The 22,410-nt window shown below is 40.0% G+C and overlaps 1 protein-coding gene across 2 annotated transcripts in view; it reads left to right on the top strand.

Moving 5' to 3' along the window:
- Positions 1 to 22,410, top strand: part of Antxr2 (ANTXR cell adhesion molecule 2) — a 131,117-nt gene that overhangs the window by 21,705 nt on the left and 87,002 nt on the right. For both annotated transcript variants that reach the window (XM_052735426.1, XM_052735427.1), the window contains exons 5-8: positions 415 to 522; positions 648 to 716; positions 1,479 to 1,559; positions 20,982 to 21,042. In XM_052735426.1, coding sequence (XP_052591386.1) covers positions 415 to 522; positions 648 to 716; positions 1,479 to 1,559; positions 20,982 to 21,042 — 319 coding nt within the window. The remainder of the gene's footprint in view (positions 1 to 414; positions 523 to 647; positions 717 to 1,478; positions 1,560 to 20,981; positions 21,043 to 22,410) is intronic.

Raw genomic sequence — 22,410 nt, 5'->3', positions numbered from 1 at the left:
TAGGTGAAGTTTGTGTGTATTTTGTCTCTTAACAAATCTTTTGTTTCCCTCTGGGATTATATTCAGATTATATTAATATCTTTATTTTGTCAGACCTACAAATTCAGCTCTATAGACCATGCTCGTTAATAGTTAAAATTAGGCTGGGCAGTGGTGGTGCATGCCTTTAATCTCAGCACTTGGGAGGCAGAGGAAGGAGGATCTCTGTGAGTTCAAGGCCAGCCTGGTCTACAGAGAGAGTTCCAGGACAGCCAGAGCTACATAGGGAAACTCTATCTTGAAAAAAACAAAAACAAAAAAAAACAAAAAACAAAAAAAAAAACAAAAAAACAAAAACAAAAAACAAAAAAGAAAGAAAAAGGAAAAAAAGTTAAAATTTAAATGGTTAGTTAAATAATTATTCTTCATTTTCAGGCAAATGAACAAATTCAAAACGCAGGAGGCTTGAAAACCTCCAGTATCATAATTGCCTTGACGGATGGTAAGCTGGATGGCTTGGTACCGTCATACGCGGAAAATGAGGTGAGTGCTGAGCAGGAGCCGTCTACACACCCTGTGTTTCGGTCAGCTGTGCATGCACACATAGCTTATTTGAGTCTCTCCCCCTCCTCCTCCCCACTCCCTTTCCTGTTTTTGCTTCTTCACAGGCAAAGAAGTCCAGGTCCCTTGGTGCTAGTGTTTATTGTGTTGGAGTCCTCGATTTTGAACAAGCTCAGGTGAGTTACACCAGATCTGTAAACTGCAACTCACTAACTTTCCTTAAAGATAGTTAAAAGAGCTCTTCTGTTGTGACTTATAAAGATTTTTCATAAAATGATGTATGTTTTGAGCTCTCCTAAAATGTCAGAATGGTCATAGGTCTTGTTATGGAAAACGAAACTCAAAAGAAATTTCTGGAATATTTATTTGGTGTGGGTCTCAAAAGAAAATAAATGCTTAGATTAATGCTGTGTAACATCCCTTTACCTTAATTGGTAAGACTCTGATGATTGTTATGTCTAGAACTCTTATCTGCAGGGATTTGAAGAGTCTGTTTAGAAATCTTTAAGGTTTTTTTTTCCCATATAAATCAATTGCATGAAGTTTTCTCACGAATCACTTTACATTTAAATTTTTGTGTAAGTAATGGCTAAAATTACAAAATCTCCTGCCATCAACATATTAATTAGACCATCTCTATGTTGCTCTGACTTTGTAGCCAGTGACCTTTTTAGTTCATTTCATTGTAGTATCTTTGGAGGGAAATTGGTCTCCTTGCTATCAGTTCTAGGCCCTGAATTTTAATTGTATTTTTATAGTTACATAAAACTGTCTTGTGTGTATACTTGTATATATATATGTATATGTATTTGATCATTAAAACAATTATCACAGAGTGCATGAGTCATAGGCAGCAAGTTTCCAGTTTATATAAAATGCGAGTTTATAAAGGGTTGTGTGTCTCAGCCACCCATTAAGCCTTCATCTTCTTTTTAAAGCTGGAAAAAATTGCTGATTCCAAGGACCAAGTCTTCCCTGTCAAAGGTGGATTCCAAGCTCTTAAAGGGATCATCAATTCTGTGAGTATGCCTCTGAGGTCCGGAAGGCTGATAACTTCACATGCTTTTCAAGCTGTAAGAGCAATTTTCCCATGTGGAGCAGGTGGGCAGTGTGTAGCGCAAAAGAAGCTTTGTTTGTTGCTGCCAATATGAGGTAATTCTAAAGACCCAGATGTCTTTGTCCATGAGACTTGACACTGTTTTCCATGTGTGCTCTGCAATCCTGGGCTGGTGATTTCTAGTTTAAGATTTTCACAAACTGTCTCCGACATCTCCACCCTTTCAGCGTGGAGTTAACCACCTTATACCTTGAGAGTTTCTCCAGGCTTTATAGGAGAAATGTAAAATAAAAAATTTGATTGGAATGCGGGATGACTGCTTCCTCCACGCCTGCTTGTGGATTAGTCAGGCAACTTGATCCAGCGGCTGAAGGTTTGATGGCAGTTGTTCTTCCCATTTAAATGATTAATAGTTTCCCTGGAGCACATAATATTTCTGTTTGGGATTCAGCAGCGTCTTCCCTGGTGACTGTTAGACTCGGGCTCTCCTGAGCGGGGTCTGGCGGGGAAGGCGAGGATTGAAATTTGGAGTCGAGTTCCTGGCTCTTGCTGGGGAGGTTTATGTTTCATTTTACTGCCTTTTGCTAGAAGCACTAGGAACAGTTGCTATTAAGTATTTATGATATTTGGTAAACATCACCCTAAACTGCAAGTGAGTATATATCTCTAAGCAAAATCTTTTCCTTTAATCTTTAGGCATTTATAAAAGGGAAAAGTATCTCACTGCCACCATTTGGTTCCGGCATTTTAAATTTCTCTTTAAAGATCATGTTCCTGAGACAGGCAGGGTGGGATTTATTGGCTTTACTTTTACAAGAACTAATGGAGTTTTTAGAGAAGACATATAAGTTGGTTCAGTCACATCTAGTGGACATCCCAAATGTAAATGCAGAATAAAATGGAGATTAAATCATTGCAGGATTTTAGTAGATTATTTAGTTTTGATTTTTAGGGAAAAATTGCCACGTGAAAAATGGTTAAGTTTTATGGCTAAGTTCAGGGTAAATAACAATATAATGTAAAATTTAAAATTCAAGGGGAGGGAGGAATAATTGACTCCCCGTAAACTGGTCAGTGGTGTGTATTTTTGATAGATTTTTATTGTGCTTAGGGATGTGCATGTAAAGACCTCTCTGGATTAGTTCTCTGATTTTGTGTTGCTGTTGTTCTATGCATCTGAAGCTTAACTCAGAATCTTCTAGGTGACAGCCTAGCTTTCCAAAACTATGATTGGGGGATAGAAGTACAGTGGTTTTTCCCTTCAGGGAAACTTTAGGATGTGATTTAAGTACTTTGCAGCCTGTCTGCACTGAAGCTCTTGGTGGATGTTAGCTTGAATAAGTTATGTCAGAAGAATCAGCAGGAAATTAGACACTGAGTCACATTGAAAAACCACTTGCATTTCGTCTGGAAGGTGCAGATGGGCACCCTGTTATTAGCACAGTTCAGCTCCAGCTACTCTGTCACCTCAAGGAACACCCCCTTGGGAAACCTTGCAGGGTCTGCAGGTGGAAGCTGGAGACCAACAGCAGTCTGGTCTTAGTAATGCCCGACGTGTTCATCCATGAGATGCCAGCTTGGGGGTTGCACCTCTTTGTAGAAATAAGATGCAATTCAACCAGGCCATCTCTTTTTTTAGGACAGAGGTTACTCAGTCCCCAAGAATATATAAGACCCTTGTTTATTCTTAAACTTGAATTGTATTTTATAGTTACACGCTACTGTCTTGTTTGAAACATGTATTTGTTATTTATAATAGATATAGAATGTCTTTCAGAGTGAGTTATGCTTTATCACACCGATGACTGAAATTGTACTGTGGTGTGTACTTAAATAAAGCTAAGCAGATGGAATAAATAAGAAAGAACATTTCAGTCTTTCAGAGAAATGAGAAGAGGGGAGTTGTAGTCACTCCAGGGGATTCCAAAGAAACTAAAATCACACTTGGTATCAAATGCTAACGTGGATTGGATATAAACTGACGTGAAGACAGGCTTGGTTTGGGTATGCGATGCTATAGAAGGCTTTTTATGGTGGGATTTGAATGGGACTCTCACCATTGGAGTGGGGCTAATTATTAACAAAGCACACTTGACTAGAATGGCCTGGGCTCAGTGATTTAAAGAGTAAATGTTGACTGGTACCATTGACTAAGATCATGAAGATTTAGGCATACTCGGATGAGTTTCATCTCATACATGAAATGGAAGGTTAATTTAGAGCCTGGTATTTGTATGATGGTCATGAAGATTTAGAGAAAACAACAAACAGTAATGGGTAAGGCAATGTATAGAATGGAGTCGTGTGTTCACAATCTCTTACAGTTGTCCTTGTGAAAGAGGGAAAAGGGGTGGAGACAGTCTGAGGCTGACAGTAGGAGGACAGGCATGACTTCCAACCTGCTGCTATGGAGCCATGTGACTTGGAATATATCCTGTAATGTAATTCTCTTGAATTTTAAATTTCACCTGAGGGAATGGAAGTGATGAGTTGTATTTCGTTAGATGGTTAAGAGTGTTCCAGGGCAGAGATGTTGGACTTGAAAACACCTGGTGGGGAACTAGGAAAGCAGAGCTCAATAGCCATATAAGATGCAGCAATTGATCCATCTGTGAGGCAATCCATTAGGAAAGATGTTCAGCAATGTGTGTGACAAAGTCCTAGGGATAATAGGACATAACTGTACGGGGATTGGATTCACATAACTATATAAATTGAATTCAGCAAGCAGGTCATAAAAAGGATTTCTAGATGGTATGATAATCAATGTCAAGGGTTTGGCCAGACATTACTTCCAAATCTTCAGGTCATGGGATCAAGACTCAGTCCCAAACTGGGTAATGAGATCTGTATTTGCTAGGTCAAAAGTTATGTAAAATTTCAGGACCCCACACTCACAAAAAAAGCCACAATTTCTTTTGAGGGAGCATTCTTTTCCAGTGCTACTTAGATCCAGGTTTCAAAAGGAAAGACTATACTCAAAGAATCATAGTTTCTTAAGGCAGAGTATTTTAGCTTGTTAAGCATAAAACTAACTCAAGGACCTAACCAGGGAAGCATCCAGCAGGTTCTCGCTCCTGGTCAGAATGAAGTCAAGAACAGGGTGAGCAATAGGGATACAATTCTTACGTCATGCTGCGCGGACTCCTACGCATAGGGTGTTATTAGTGCTGTAGTCATGTTGTTTGTGATAGACGGGTAATAAAACGGTGAATTGGGGTGATTAAAAGTTACCAAAACCTGAGAGATCTCTGGATCATAGGACTAAGGAACAAAAAAGGAAGTCAAAGGTAACAGCAGCCTTTGGCTCCTAAGACGGATAACTAGCTGAAGGCAGAGTGAAAACTTCTCATACACAGTGGGCGGAAGTTTCCTGGACAAACAGAAGAGCTCAGCAGAGAGGGGAATCCAATTGATTTTGAGAGAGAAAAAAAAAAAAAAACCAGAGGAGGAATGTCCCTTAGAAAATTGGAAGACAAATTAAATGTTAAGGTTGGAAATTTTAAAAATTGAGTCATTACATCTCCCTTTGTTATTTCCCCCACCACACTGACTACAAGCACAAACAATTTCTGTTTTTCTAAACTTGAGATTATTTTTAAAAAATTGTAGTCATTAAAATTGTTTTTGGTTTCCTGAGAAAATGATTGCAAGATTTATATTTGAAATGAAATTGTATTTGAACTACTAAAAGTCAGACCCAACTTGTGAGCATCCCGTGGTTCAAGGTCAGTGATTCATTACACAATGCTGTGGAAGAAAAGATAAAAATAAAACAAACCCACAGATTGATGAACAGTCTAGAAAGAGCAAAAATAAAATTGCTCTGTGGAAACTCCCTTGCTTTTATTTTTCAAAGTAGGACCATGGATGTTTCACTACTTGGAATTATTTATACAAGTTTTGTTTTTAATAAGAGTATCTTGGAGAAGATTAAACAGAAAGAGATGAATCCATCATGAAGCTGGCTTCGTAGAATAACTGTGATCAGAAACTTAAGAACACTTATAGTCAGGGTGACTGTGGCTAATGAGAATGTGTTTGGAAAAAGAGCTAACATAAAGTACAGGTGCATAAAGAAGAAGCGAATAATCCCAGGCAGTGCGTATTCAAGTAACATTGCAATAGATGCTTTCTAGGAGGAACTGTACAATGTAGATTTAAAAAGTCACTTCATCCATAGTGTTGGGAATATAAACATTGGCATCTGGTGTTAACTTGTTTCTAGTCATGTTCATTGTTGTTTTGTTTGAAAAAAATCTGAGTGGGTATAGAACTATGTTATAATAGAAAGGGGAAATACTGCAAACTCGGTTCTCTCTTGGTAAGAAGAGAAACTGGAGCCTAAAAGCTGAACACCACAGTGACTTCAGTGACCATCTTAGCTGGGGAAACCTGTATTTGTAAAATCATGGTTGATGAAAAGCGCAGAGCTTGAGTGACTATAAAGATTTAGTCTTGAGAAAAGAAACCAAACTGACAAGATTTATTCAAACCTGGAATCAGTTTTCAGGGTGCTGCTTAGATACTACAACATGATCACCAAGGATTAGAACACAGGCTCCTTTTTTTCCTCTTATCTAAGGTTACAAAGGTTTCTTAGCTTTTATTATACTCAAGCTATTAAGAAAAGTACAAAATAATCTTGTGTGGTGATATATTGTGCACCCTAATAAAATTTGCCTGAAGATCAGAGAACAGAACAAGTCACTAAATTAAACATAGATGCCAGGTGGTGGTGGCACACACCTTCAATCCTAGCACTCCAGAGGCAGAGATCCATCTGGGTCTCTGTGAGTTCAAAGCCACCCTGCATTATATGAGATTGACTCAGTCTAGGAGAGAAACAGAGCCAAGCAGTGGTGGCACACACCTTTAATTCCAGTACTTGGGAATCACACTAGAGACCTTTTCAGGCTGAGGAGTTGGTGAGGTAAGAGGTGGTAGCTGTGACTTGTTCCTTTGTCTCTCTGATCTTTCAGCATTTACCACAATATCTGGCTCTGGGTTTTTTTTTTTTTTATTAAAAGACCATTTTAGACTTCAAGTTATAATCTTGTAATTAGGATACTGTATCAGTCAATAAAAAAGGAGAAATCACTTCAGGATGAACAGCTATACACATGGCTGTGATGGAATTAACAGACAATTTGAAATGGGGGATTGCTTTTTCTTTCTTTCAGAAATGATAAATTAATAAAGCAAGACAAATAAAATACAGTGCCCTAAGTATGCTTGAGTATACAAACACTTAGCAGTCTAAATCTTACTACTTGTGTCCATTACTTCCATTTCCCAGTCTCCGCCAATGCATGCCCGTTCCCTTTCCTAGCGCTAAGAACAACTTTCTCTAAGGAATCTAGGTGCAGCATAAACCCTAAAGAATCCCAGTTAGTGTAGAACTTACAGAGAAATGAACTCCTTGTTAATCTGGATAGTTATGCAGCATTTGAGCATTAAAAGTTAACTTTGAGTCCACGTAACTTTGATTCCACCCTGTTGTTCATGCTGTATTTCATTGAAACTATTCAGATTACAGATGATAAGAATTTATTTACTACTAGTGTTAAGTGTGAGAAAATATTGATCTGTAAAACTGGGTATTCCAGACAAGGAAACTTCCTGAGTAATAGCTGGATCTAGATTGGTGAATATTGTCTGTGGCTTTATATTTTTATGCTCTCCTGCATAGAGGAGTGGTAGAATGTAGGGCTTGTAAAAGGTTGCAAAACACATTATTTTTTCATGTGTGTGTGTGTGTGTGTGTGTGTGTGTGTGTGTGAGTGTGTGTATGTATGTATGTGTTGGTGTGTCCCTGTGTGTATGTATGCATTTGTGTGCATGTGTGCATGCATGATGTGTGTCTGTGTGTATGTGCATGTGTATATGTGTCTGTGTGCATGTGTGTGTGTGTCTGTATGTGCATGCATATGAGTGTGTGTTGTGAGACTGGGGATTTTGAAAACCTAGCCCTCTCAAGCATTATAGCCAATGCTCTACCATTGCTATGCATCCATAGCTTCTTCCTAACTTTTAAAAGACATTCTTACTGAGTACTCAGTTCAGCACTTCCCTGTTTACTGAGTACTCAGTTCAACACTTGCCTGTGTTCTGGTACCAAGGATGGACGTGCTCCCAGACCTGCCAAACTTCATTGTTTCTAAGGCATACTTACTTGAGAAGCAGATAGAACTAATTACATGACCCTTCCATCATTGTCTCATAGAAAAACGTTTTATTTGCCAGTCTGTATTTGTGTAAAATCAGACGGAGCAAATATAGATAATACTTTCTGTAGATGTAACCAACCATCTTTTTAATAAGAAACACAGAACCAATGCAAAGAAGAAAGCCAAGAGATCAGAGCTAAGAGCCTTACCCGTCTGCTGCAGCTAGCCTCTTGAGCCAAGAGACCTCTCCGAAAGAGAGACCTACTTCTTGTCTGTTTGTCTTTATATAGACTTTCTGTTCTGCCTTCTCATTGGTTGTAAAACCAACCACATGACTGCCTCGTCACTGTCGGTTGTACAGCCTTCCAGGTCTTCGATGGTATTGAGATTAAAGGCATGTGTCTCCAATGCTGGCTGTATCCTTGAACACACAGAGATCTACCTAGCTCTGCCTACGAAGTGCTGGGATTAAAGGCATGTGCCATGAATGCCCAGCTCTGCTATGGCTTGCTATTAGCTCTGACCCCCAGGCAACTTTATTTATTCACAACTTTCAGTGAATAAAACATGAAAATGGGCAACTCTGGGTACTAAGAAATAATGCATCACTGTGAAAAATGGGCTACAAATCAGTTTCTTTGGGTTTTGAAATGAATCATCTGGTTACTGTTAGTTTATCCCGTGATTTCAAAGCACAGTTTTTTGAAAGCCTATTGATTCATCATGGTAGGCTTTGGTGAGGATTCTGAGTTTTTATGTTTACCCACAGAAAGGAAAATGAAGGGCATGTCTATGTACCACTCTGTTTTCAGTTTCCTGTGCCTTGGGGAAGTGGGAAGATCTAGTAACTGTCCCAGATCACCTGCTGAAGTATCAATGTCCTTATGTCCCAGGGCAAAGAAGTCTACTAGGGAACATGCTTAGGAGTAGAAATAGAGACAGTTCATCAAGAAAGAAAATTCGTGCCAGATTAGGAGTGGATTAGTGAGTGGAGGGAAAAAGTCCCCCAAAGTGTTGGGTCTGCAGGGCCATGACAGTTTACAGGCCATTTACACAGCACCAGGTTGGGTTCTTTTCTCACACACACTCTGTTCCTTCCATGAAGTCCAGGTGAGAAAGGCCTTCCAGGCTCATGGACAACTGGCTTCTTCAGTGCTAACCTTGGGGCTCCAGGCTCTGGTCCCCACTCTCCCAACACAATAGAATCAGAGCTCTGGGAGTGCCTCATTTTCGGTTGTGAACAGTAAAAGACAGTGATTCTGGCCTAAATTCCCCAGGTAAAAATTAGAATTTGTCACTTAGGCTTTTATTACTGGGTGACTTGCTAGAGAAGGGAGAGTCCATGTTGACAAACAAGTCAGAACGTTGTACATTGTCCCAAGTAATGGGTATTCTCAAGGGTCAAGCATCTCTAAATCATTCAAAGCACGGGCTTGTAAATAACATTGCTTTTAATTGAAACACTACCTCTTCGAGAAAATACATTTGGTACAGATACTTGGCAACTATAAAGAAAACATCAATTCCATATCTGGATCCTAACAGGCACCAGGGGAAAAGGAAAGAGTGTGAGTGACCTTGTTCCAGTTGAGTGGCTGCTTGCTCTGTGCACACAGATTGCTTGCTACCAAAGTCTCACTTTCTGGGGACTTTAAAACTACCACCATTCAGTGTTTTTTTTTTTCCCCTTGGGAGATTTCAAGTTTGAACCTTCTGTATTTGGGAGCCAATCCTAACCCTTCCATCTACTCAGTGAGTCAGAAGATTAAAACGCTTGCTTTTAAAAAACCCTTACTCTTACTTGCTGGCATGCTGTGTGCCACTGACATAAGCCATGTCCTTCTGTGTCAAGGACACGGCTAGAATAGTGGTCAATTCTGTCAGTGAGTTCTACCCCAATCAGCTAGATAATTATTTAGGGTGTTTAATAGAAGTGTCAACATGTTGGAGAAGGTAGGTAACGTGAACTTAAATCTAAGGAAACAATCTATTTTAGAGGAAAAGCCTGATCAATTGGAAGGGATATTTAAAAATGTAGGCATGGAAAAATGGCTTCGCTAAGATGGTTAAGCATGCTGGCTGCTCTTTCAGAGGACTAGGATTTGGTTCCTGGCATCCATATTTGGCAGCTCACTGTGGCCAGTAACTCCATCTCCAGGACATCTGATGCCCTCCCTCTTCTGGCCTCTGAGGGTACCCGTGTGTATGTGTACCCTCTACCCATGTTATTACAAAAATAAACTCAGAAAGCTGGGTTTGGTGGTACATACTTGTATTCCCAGCACTTGGGGGTTGGTCTAGAACACTCAGGAGTTCAAGGTCATTCTTGGGTCCATAGCCTAACTTGGGCTACAAGAGACCCTGTTTCAAAACACACAAACGACAAAACAAAACTATACCCCCAAAACACCCCCATAGAAAACTATGCAAATAGGCTTTTCTCTTTTATACATCCTACATTAAAAACTCTCTTTGAAATATAGTATTAGACTAAATTTATGTTTTTAATGCTGTTATTTTATTTTTGCTTTTTATTGTTTTTTTTTTATTATTTTGTGTTCGGCCCCCTGCCTCATGTGTACAACCGCTTAAAAATTTGAATCCATACAAAGAAATGTTTATTGTGTCTGACTTAGAACGATTTGATTAATTCAAGTAGCCCAACATTAAACTCTGTCCTGGCTAGTTATATGTCAGCTTGGCACAAAGTAGAGTCATCTGGGAAGAGGGACCTTAAATGAGAACTGCCTCCATCAGACTGGCCTATTGAAAGTCTGTGGGACATTTTATTGACTAACGATAGATGTGGAAGGGCCCAGCCCATTGTGGGTGATGCCACTCCTGGGCAGGTGGGCCTGAGTTCTATAAAAGCAAGTTGGGAGAACTGTGAAAAGGAAGCCAGAAAATAGCATTCCTCCAAGGTCTCTGGTTCTGTTCCCACATTGTGGTGATATATTGTGTACCCTAATAAAGCTTGCCTGAGGATCAGAGGACAGAACCAGCCACTAGATTAGACATAGAGGCCAGACAGTGGTGGTACACACCCTTAATCCTATCACTCAGAAGGCAGAGATCCATCTGGATCTCTGTGAGTTCAAGACCACACTGGAAACAGAGCCTGGCAGTGGTGTGGCATACACATTTAGTCCCAGTACTGGGAAGCACACATTTCTTTAATCCCAGAGAGTGATGGCTGGGTGGAGAAAGATATGTAAGGTGTGAGGAGACAGGAACTCAATCAGTCAGCTGATACCCATTTGGGTGAGGACTCAAAGGATTTCAGTCAGAGGATTCGTGGAGTTGGTGAGGTAATAGATGATGGCTGTGACCTGCTCTGCTGTGTTTTTTTTTTTTTTTTAAAGACCATCTAAGATTCGAACAACACCACATCCAGGTTCCTGCCCTGATTTCCTTTCATGATGGACTGTAAGTCCTAAGATGAAACAAACCTTTTCCTCTTCGAGTTACTTTTGGTCAGTTTTTTCTTTCTTTCTTTCTTTCTTTCTTTCTTTCTTTCTTTCTTTCTTTCTTTCTTTCTTTCTTTCTTTCTTTCTTTCTTTCTTTCTTTTTTTTTTTTAAATCATAGCAGTAGAAAGCAATCCAGGAAGCTCTGTATTCATTTGTCTGTGCTTTTTATTGGAAAAGTCCTTGAACTACATGCTCAGCCCTGTATTTGTTTTTCAGTCAAATTTAATTAAATTGAGCAAGTGATATTTGTAGCATAATGTTCCATACACTTTTTGTATTAGGTTGCAGTTTAAAGATATGGTAATCCTATTCATTTAAAATTATTTACATCTTTTATGGAATAGGCTATTTAGAAATAATATATGTACTTTTAAATCTGTCTTGGCTTATATTGGTTGTTGAAAGTTTGTGATTTTGTTTTTTTCCAAACTGGACATTTGATATTCAAATCATAATGCTCTGAGCTATGCCTTGTACTGTTGTCATAAGCTTTGAAGATGCCATAGGTTGTAAATAATATTTTGACTTCCTTGCTCCATTAATTTATTCCAGGTTAAATTTTTTCATGGGAGTATCCCAAGTATAACTTTTCACTAAACGGCCCTATATTGTCCCAAATTCCAGAAAACAAACAAACCCATTAACTATATCATACATAGTTTTCAGTTCATGATACAGCTTTTACTTTATGTGTGTCCTACTGGATATTACAACTCACCTCTAATATATAGACTCGTTCAGGACGTTATATGATCTCAAGAAAAATATAGAAAACTCCACATACGTGAGACATGCTTTTAAATATATCATAAAATCTATTTTTTTTATTTTCTGCAAGTGATGGTTCCTTGACCACAGTGTCATTATGTTTGGTTACTAATCAGCAACTATAAACACGTGAGTGTCAAATGCAGCCAACACAATGCACTCGTCATAGACAGAGGAATCTCTGGAATAGCTGGCTTCTGACTTAGAGCTGCTTCCTGTAGCAGGAATCTTAGAAGGTCTTATTAATAAAATCAAACCTGAGCCAGGTATTGGGGTGAACACTGGAAGATCAGAGAGACAGAACAAGCTACAGCTAACCTCACCTGGCCAACTTCTCAGCTGGTCTTGTTTCCTCAGACTGGAAGCCTCTGTGCCCTCATCCCAATGGCTCTCAGCTGAAGTGCTGCTCGAAAGCCTGAAGCTTAACCAGCTAAAAGCTTCTAGTTTCTGGTCCTCACGCCTTATATACCTTTCTGCTTTCCACCACCACTCCCTGGGATTAAAGGCGTGAGTCACCATGCTTGGCTGTATCCTTGAACACGTGGATTTCTGCCTCTGGAATGTTAGGATTAAAGGTGTGTGCTACCACTGCCTATCCTAAGTATCCAGTGGCTGTTCTGTTCTCTGACCCCAGATAAGTTTATTAGGGTACACAATGTTTTGGGGAACACAATACCACCACAGCTTCCCATTCTCCAGTTCTGTGCCAGTTCTTGCTTGCAGAGGGCATGTCTGCCCCTTGTTAGCTAGTGAAGAGCCCGGTCTCTAGTGAAAGTCTGCAGCCTGGCACTGCACGAGACTGCAGAGGGGGTTTAATCCAAATGAATTTGGAACGTGCCTGCAGCACCCAGGGTGAAACACCATTTTGATACCGCGTTCAAGTTGGGCTGCGGAAAAGGGGCAGTCGTGACATCTGCTTTCATCTCAGGCCAAACATCTGTGCCCTCAAGGAGGCCAGCAGGCAGCTGCCACAGCTGCCTCTCCACCCAGCCTTGGTGCTAACCCAGAGTGGAGACGAGACAGCCTTATCCGATTCTTCCCTTTGCCCTCGTCAAACAGAGAAATTCCACAAAATCAGTGTTTGCAATTTCACCATCTCCTCAGAGAATTCTGGTTTCTGAACTGTACTGGTGATAGGCAACAGAAAATGAGCAATGTTTGTAAGGGACACTGTAATTAGTTCAGCAGCCATTTCCTATTTATTTATTTGTATTTTTGTGTTTTTTTTTTTTTTTTTTTGTTTTGAGACAGGGTTTCTTTGTGTAGCCCTAGCTGTTGTAGACCAGGCTGGCCTTGAACTCAGGGATCTGTCTGCCTCTGCCTTCCAAGTGCGAGGATTAAAGTGCCCAGAAATCCATCAGAAATTTTATTACACCCTATAAGTCAGAAAAGATGACATATTTGGAGTTTGAATTTTTTTATGTTACTAGAAAACCATTTTTTGAATTGTTATACACATTATACAGGAGGCACTCACACAAGTCTTAAACAGGAAGGAGTTTCAACAAAGACATTTAAACATGGCCACTTGATTAACAGTTTGGAACACAGAGTTTTTACAAAATCTTATTTGTCTGTTTTCCTTTGTAATTCTGCACAAGCTTATAAGCACAAGATTTACAGATGGTGCTGTGTGCCTCAGTAGTGACTCCTTCATGAGCTCTGCCTCCTGGAATTTCACATCCTCCTCTTCCACTCAACCTGTATCCCACGGGAGCAGATGTCAGTGAAAAGGACCTTAGAGACTGTGTGGTTCACAAAAGGAAGAAGGAAAGAAATGAAGAGAAAGAACAAAGACCAGCCCTCAGCAGGACACTTGGTGCACACACACACACCACACTCCCCCTACATCACATACACACCATACCCACACACACATTCACACAAACACACACCCCCCCACACAACACACACACATCACACATACCACACCCCCTCACACACCACACACATACCACACCACACCACACACACATACACCACACCACACACACATACACATATACACACATACACACCACACACACACACACACACACACACACACACACACACACACACACACCACACACATACACACCACACACATAACATACACACCACACACATACACACTACACACACACACACACACACACATACACACCACACACACACACACACACACACACACATACACACACACACCCACACCACACACACATACACACTACACACACACACACACACACACACACACACACACACACCACACACATACACTATCTCCAGCTCTGTATACCTTCCTGCAAATATCATTCTTTCTCTTTTTCCTTTTGAGGTTTACCTTTTTTTAAAAAGTATTTATTTTTAACTATGTATGTGGAAGTGGGCATGAGAGTGCAGGTGTTCGTGGAGGCCAGATGCATTGAAGCTCCCCTCCCCCTGCCTCCAGAGATGGAGTTACAGGCAGTTGTGAGCTGCCTGGCATGGGTGCTGGGAACTGAACTCACATCCTCTGCAGGAGCAGTATGTACTTACAACCGCTGAACCATCTCTTCAGCCCTTATTCATTTAATTATGGCTGAATGAAGTTCCCCTGGGCATGTATGTATCACATTTCCTTTACTCCCTAACCTGCTGATGTATGTCTAGATAGTTCCATGTCTTAGCTATTGTGGATAGTAAACAAACAAACATGGACACGTGTATGTTGACTTAGAGTCCTTCATGTATACACCCAGGGGTGGTATGGCTGGTTCATGTGGTCATTCTATTTTTAGTTTGTTTTCTTAAGAAAAGAATTTAACGTGTGTTTATGTGTGTGTTTGTGTGTTCACTCTCATGTGTATGTGTGCAAACGTGTGTGTATGTATGCTATGTGTGCCACAGAGCCCAAAGAAGCTGGGGTCTGATGTCCGTGAGGGAATAGAACAGCAGCGGCAGTGACAGCAACAGCAGATGCCCTTGTCTGCAAGAGTGAAGGAACACAGCCGAACAGCAGGTCATGGCCCTTTCTTTGCATCCTCACTATTGTCTGTTCGTTATGTGCTAGATGTCAATCATTCTAACTGGAGTGAGACGGAACTTAAACTGCTTTTAATTTACGTTTCCCTGATGGCTAAGGATGTTGAGTGATTTTCACGTTCATTGGCCACTTCTTGTTTTACTTTTGAGAACTGTTTATCCCATCCACTGCCCATACATTGATTGAATGACTTGGTTTTATTGGTGCTCAAATTTTAAAATCTTTATATAGCCTGGATATCAATCCCATGTGAGCTGTGTAGTTTATGAAGATTTTTCTCATTCTGGTGATGGTTTCCTTGGCTGTGCAGGAGCTTTTTAATTTTTTAGAATCCCATTTACCAATTCTTAGAGCTATTTTCTGGGCTGTTAGATTATTTTTTAAGAAATTCCTTGCCTATGCCTATGTCTTAAAGTTCTTTATTGGTGTTTCTTCTAGCAATTTCCAGGATCCAGGTATTAAATTAAAGTCTCTGATTGACTTTGAATTGATGCTTGTACAGTGTGAGAGATATGGACTGAGTCACATTCCTATATAAAATAGATGATAAGATAGATCTTCTGCTTTCCAGCATCGTTTGTTGAAGAGTCTGCCATTTTTCAAAATGTATTTTTAATATCTTTGTCCAAAGTTAGAGGACTACATCTCTGCGGGACTTCTCTGTCCTCTATTCTGGGATGTTTGTCTATGTGCCTTTTTTTAATGCCACTACGATGCTATTTTAGTTCCTATGGCTCTGTAGTATAGAGGAATGTTGGCTAGAATACTGTGATACCTCCAGTATTATGTTCTCCATTAAGCATTGTTTTGGATCATCAGGGATGTTGTGCTTCCATCGGAATTTTGGAATTAATTTCTCTAGTCCTGTGAAGAATTTTATTGGGATTTGGATGGGGTTTATATTTAATCTGCAGATTGCTCTTGGCTAGATAACCATTTTTCCAATGTCTTCTTCCCATCCTTGAACATGGGAGGCCTGGAAAGTGTCTTTTAGTCACCACTTCAATTTCCTCCATCATGGTCTTAACATTTCTAACACCCCTTTGGGTAAGTGCCTGAAGCTATTGTGAACGTTGTGCTTTCCTTGTTTGGTTCTTGGGAATGCCTCTATTGGCATATAGAAAGGCTACTGAGTGGTGTATGGTCATTTTATGGCCTGAGACTTTTCTGAAAGTGTTTATAATTTCTCATTGTTTTCTGGGAAAGTCATTAGGCTCTTCTATCTTTGGAACTATGTCATCTGCAAATAGAAATACCTTCACTTCTTCCTCTCCTGTTTTTATTCATTTTAATTTCTTTCTCTTACATTTTTGCTCAAGTTAAGGCTTCAAGTACTATATTGAATGAGAACAGTGAGAGTGGACACTCTTGTCTCATTCCTGATGTCAGGGAAATGTTTTCAGTTTTTCCCCATTTAGTATTATGTTGTCTGCAAAATTATTATATATAATCTTTAGTATACTAGTATATTCTTTTTATTCCTGTTTTTAAGGGCTTTTATCAGGAAGGATGTTGAACTTTGTCAAAGGCCTTTCTATACCTGTTGAGACAATGATGTAATTTTTGTCTTCTAAGTCCCTGTGTGTTGCATTAGTATGTTGAACCAACCTTTCATTCCTTGCCCGGAGTAAGACCTACTTGGTCATAATACATGTGTGATGTCTTTTTATAATTTTCCTTACAAAGAATTATTTACTGTCATTTAATGTATATGAATGCATGCTGCACATATGTGTGTGTAATGTGCATGTCTGGTGTCAGCAGAGGTAAACAAGAGGGCATCCTATTCACTGGAAGTGGTGTTATAAACGATTGTGGGCCAACATGTAGGTGCTGGGAATATGGGTCTTCCATTAGAACAGCAAGTACTCATAACCACTGAGCCATCTCTCCAGCCTCATATGTGTGATTCTTAATATGTTCACAAGAGTATGATTTGTAAGAATTTTGTCTTTGTTCACTAGAGAAATGGGTCTACAGATCTCTGTCTCTCTGTCTTTCTCTTTCTGTGCATGTGTATGTGTGTTTGTGTTTTATGTCCTTATCTAGTTGGTATCAGAGCAATACTGATTTTTGAAGAATGAATTTGGTGCTTTGCTTTCTCTATTTGTGGAATGATTTTGAGGATTGTTCCAGTGTCTTTAAGTCAGTGGTTGAAAAATACGGTGTGTTGAAGGACTCATGACGCCTTGCCTTTTCATATTTATTGTGTTTCTGTGGTGGGGTTTGTGCACATCTTTCAGTTTTATTTGGGGATATTCCTATTGAGTACCATACTCTTAGGGTCTCAAATTTCATTTTTATAGTTTCCCCTCTTTGCATAACAGGGTCTGTGCTGCTCACATTCAGCTTTGCAGTCAGTCTGTTCTGCATAGAATCTCTCACTCTTCTGGACTCTCCAGTTCATACCGTTCCCTAGGGTAGTTAATGTTTTAGCTGTAGGTGTCTCCCAAATTCACTGGGAATGGGAAAAACTACACACTGAGATCTGTACAGGTAGGAGGATCTCCTAAATATTTTATCCACCTCCTGAAATGCAGCTGTAGTGTTAGTAGACCATGGGATCTTCAGGATTTTAGGTTTTATGGCAAGGAATAACAGATAAATTGGTTTCAGTGGTATATATGTTCACTGAGCTTCTAAGCTCCAAGTTACCCAAATTCAGGGTTATTCATAGTTGATGAAAACTGCTCTAGGCAATTAAGAAGGACATCTACCTCTTCTAATGTACTCCACTTCCTAAGCCCAGCCTCTTGCCATGTCCTGTTTTTGGCTTTGGGGCTTTTAGTCCTCGATTTTCTCTACAGCTGCTTCCAAGGGCTATTCTTTTTTGTTGTTGTTCATTCATTCATTCATTCATTCATTCATTCATTCATTCATTCATTCCTTCATTCATTCATTCATTTTTCTATCTATCTATCTGTCTGTCTGTCTGCCTGCCTATCTATCTATTTTACGTTTCAGCTCCTGTTTCCCTTCTCTCCTCTCCTCCCAGTCCCTCCCTGCCCTGCCCTCTGTCGTTCCCCCACCCCCACCCCCGCAATCTACTCATTCCATTTCTGTCTAGGAAATGGCAGGTCTCCCATGGATATAAAAAAAAAAATCATGGTATATCAAGTTGCAGTAAGACTAAGCCCCTCCTCATGTATTAAGGCTGGTCAAGGTGACCCAGTGTGAGGACTATGGTCCCAAAAGCCATCAAAAGAGTGAGAGGCACCCTTCCCCCCACCATGGCTCCTACTAGTAGGAGTCCCACAAGAACACCAGGCTGCACAACTGTCACGTATATGCAGAAGGCCTAGGTCAGTTCCATGTAGACTTCCTGGTTATTGGTTCAGTCTCTGTGAGCCCGTATATGAGCCCGGGTTAGTAGATCTTGTGTGTTTTCTTGTGGTGTCCAAGGGCTATTCTTACCCTGGGATGGTTGCAGATCAAATTCCAATTCCCTGTCCCATGACTGATCTCCTTTCTTAGTCTCCAAGGATAGTTTTATTTCAAACAGTAATTTCTCTCTTATGATGTTGCCTGGCCCAGCACCTTCCCTCTGAGTCACACAGAGTGAAAGTGGGATTCTGTACCACTGTTGATCCACCAGCCCAAGGAATTGCTGTTTCACCAAAACCGTCTTATTTTTAGGCCTGCACATGCTTGGGGGGGGGGCTATGCTAGAGGTAATAATCCAAGCCCCTTTTCACCAGGGCCATAGGCCTTACCCTTCTGAGAAACTTTCTGCTTTCCTCCATCCCTCCCTCCCCAGGAGGCATCCTTGTGCTCACAGTGTGTTATACTTGGCATCCTCCATGAAGCACCTGTGCGGGTCATCTATACTCTTTAGATAGCCTATCCATAGTCTTTTAAGTTTCTGGCTCTCTTGTTCTCTTTCTTTCTTTGGAGTAGAGCTAGTATTTTTTTTTTTAATTCTGATTCTTCATTAGTTCATGCAGAGACAACTTCTAGTTGACTCTCTTATCTGGAAGATCTCCATTTTCACTTATTGAGCTTCTCATTTGGTATCATTACTTGTAGAGAAGATTTCATGAACTATTGTGCTTCAATGGTAAATATTGTTTAAAGTGTTACATGTAAACTATCTATGTTCCAACATCAAATTATTAAATTTAAATTCAAATTAAAAAATTAATTAATTTATCTAGTTGTTGCCTTCTTAGTATAGGATATGGTAAATTCTAGATGAAGAAGGCAAATTTACAAGTCATTTTTATTTCTAAAACTGTATCAGCTCTCTTGTCATTCTCGTCCACCCACCCTCTTCTCTGACTATTTTTCATTTGGAAGTGAGTTTGGTGAACCTTGTTTCAAATTACATCATCCTGTGTTTCTAAAATTCATAATTCATAGTAGGAGGGCTAGTTGCTTTTTCTTACCAACCACAGATTGACGTATCTGTGCCCTAATGCCACTGTTTCTTTGATGGTTGGTCTCGTTCATTTTTTTTAAACGTATGCAGTTAGTGGTTGTTTTGCATGTATAAAACAGTCTGCTCAGCATGAAGTAGGGTCTGCAATGTAATCTATTGTAATTTTCCAAAAAGTATCTTCTTATAGATGAAGTTCCACTCTCAACATAAGGTTCAAATTTGGAAGAAGGGAGGTAATACTGAGCAAATTCAACTGGATTATGTCACACGGTGATGCCGACTTTGTGACTCACTCTTTTTAAAAAACTTTCTTCCATTAGCCTAAACTAAATCAATCATGCCTGTTTTCATTAGTTGGAAAGTTCTTAGTTTAGTCTTAACCCACAAAACTTTTCTGTCCTGTTTTCTTTAGAGTCTTGTTACCCAAATGCTGTGAGAATGTTTAAACACGTTGACTTTTTTTGAAATCCCACCCCTTCATGAGGCTATATTAGCTTTTACCATGGGCCCTGAGTTTTGTTATCTACAAGTTTTTTGGTTTTCAAAAGTAAGATCTTACTAGATTTGTTTCCTAGTCACTGGAGGCTCACTCTGCTTGGTATGTGGAAAGTTGTATTCATTTGGAAAAACCTTTCCAGAGTTCAAATGATGCCTCCTGTTCAGATGCACATTCCGTGGACAGAGGTCCGTGATTTTACAGGTGGTTTCAGATGCTGAGTGTTTCCACCATAAGTGAGAAGCACAGGAAGTGTTTGTGCTTTTTGACCTAGGACTTCCGTCCTGTCTAGTTACAGGCAGGGGCTGTGGAAACCACTGCACTTCATCTGTCCTCAACTTCCACCAGCAGAGGAAGGCTGCTCCCAGGCCATCTGGACTTTGTCTGACTTTGATATCGCTGTGCAGAGGAGTTCTGAAAATAGAGACAGAGTTGTGGCGACCATCAGGCACAGCTTTCCTCATCATGGTTTTTCACTTGTAACCACGTGCCTTGTGAGGTGGTTTCTGGGACTCGGAGCACGTTGAGTGGAACTGTTCAGCTCCAGGGTGTTGTGCCTGCTGGAACACAGACAGTGTTTTTGAGAATAATGTTTGGTTTTCACAAGGAGTCTACCTTCTGCAAGTGTGATGTTTTGCACCTTTGGGAATTAAGCTTGGGAAATAGACTAAGAACACATTGGCCAGTAAAGAAGCTGTTATATATTGGTAAACTTTAAACTTCAAAACAAAAACCATAACACACAGCAGTATTAAGTAGGAAGTTTGATTTGCTCTCTTATTTTTGCCAGACATGGAAAGGCTAGCATTGGTTTTGATATTAGAAACTTCAGCTATTCATTCCCAAGGCCACCCGGCTTTGAGGCGGTGTGCATCTTTTCTCTGTTGATCTGGATTTTACAATGTACAATGTTAGGTTATACCCTCAGATAGCACAAGTGTCTCCAAAGACTTTCATAGCTCTGTGTGTAATGGTGAAGTGAATTTTTTCCGACATCTTTTGAAATAGGGAGGTGGCCTCAAGTTTGTTAGCACACATAGAATTTGCATGTTTACAATTAGTCTTATAGCTTAGCCTTATTTTTTTTCTTTTTTCAGATACTAGCTCAATCATGTACTGAAATTCTGGAATTGAGTCCTTCCAGTGTCTGTGTTGGGGGTAAGTGTTTAGAATTTAAAAATACCATGTAAGAAATTGTTTTTTTTCTCCCCATAGCTAAAATATATGATTTGAAACTCATGTTGGAAGGAGAATAGCAAAATTAACTTTTTTGGCATCTTTTTTTGTGTAAGAATTTTTAAATAATTCCTTGAAATATTTCTATTTTAAATTCAAATTTTTAAGATTCGAATGTTATTTTAAATAATGAGCATATTGTGTGACAGGCTTTTAGAATGCTCTGTATATTTAGTTCATGTTGGAGACCTTTTCCATGGCAAATAAAATAAAATATAGAATCTTTTGTCTGGTTGGGTGGTCAGGTATTGATCAGAAGGCACAGAGCTGTGTGCTCTGAGGACCTGGCCATATCATCATATTTGCTTGCTCCAGGCACATGAGGAAGTGACTTAGGGGCAGCGTGCAGGAAGGAAGCAGGTGGCCTCATCAGCTGCTGCTCAAAGCAGGCTCAGGTCCCCACCTCCCAGACGTCCCGGCTCAGACAGGCTGCTTCTCCCTGGCCTATTTTCTTCTTCAAGTTTGACCTAGAGTTCATTTTAGCACAACTTTACTTAGATAAGGAAAAATGTTGAGTCTTGGAGGAGAAGGAGGAGAATATACCCTGTATTTACCACAGAGCATCACAGTACTGCACAGGCTCTTGTTCTCTGCATCTTCTGGCTCCCTAATGGTCATGGAGATGCTGAGCAGGAAGAGTACACAAGGACATTCCAGAGCAGCAGGATCTTTTCTCAAGGTAGCGATCATTAATTTCTTAGAGAAAACAAAGACAAATCGGCCGAAGCTGCATTAAAACAACAGCTCTTCTTTGTTAGACTCCATCTTCATGCACCTTGCTGACCGTGTCCTTTAAATAGACAGTTTTACCTACTCACCGTGGCAACGCTACTTGGAAGTTTTATAATCCTCAGTTTGCAGATGGAGAAACTGAGGCACAGACAGACTAGTCAATGTCCTTTAGATCCTTACCCATCTGACAGCAGGGCCCATGCTCTCACTGAATTACATTTTAGGTTTTACCTGTACATCATTAGAACTTACAAGTAAGTCTCCTTTCTGTGAATGCAGAGTGGCCGGTAGGTTTTGTTTTGGTGCTGATGAGCAGTTGGGGGGATGATGTTAGGGAGGGAGAAGTTTGAGAGGATGGAGGGTATTAATGTGAGTTAAAATGAAAGAAATCTGGGCATAAAAGTCCATTTAGACATCACAAGTGGCCCTTGCTTGATCTGTGAACTTCAACAAAACCCAAGCTATATTTTTATAAATGCATGTACTGAAAAATAACAACCAAACCAAACCAAACCAACCAACCAAACAACAACAACAACAAAAAACAGAACTTCAGCT

Source organism: Peromyscus californicus, unplaced genomic scaffold (assembly GCF_007827085.1).
Source record: "Peromyscus californicus insignis strain IS unplaced genomic scaffold, ASM782708v3 Scaffold_13__1_contigs__length_99412109, whole genome shotgun sequence".
In the NCBI taxonomy this organism is placed as follows: domain Eukaryota; kingdom Metazoa; phylum Chordata; class Mammalia; order Rodentia; family Cricetidae; genus Peromyscus; species Peromyscus californicus.
This window is presented reverse-complemented; position numbering and strand designations above follow the sequence as displayed.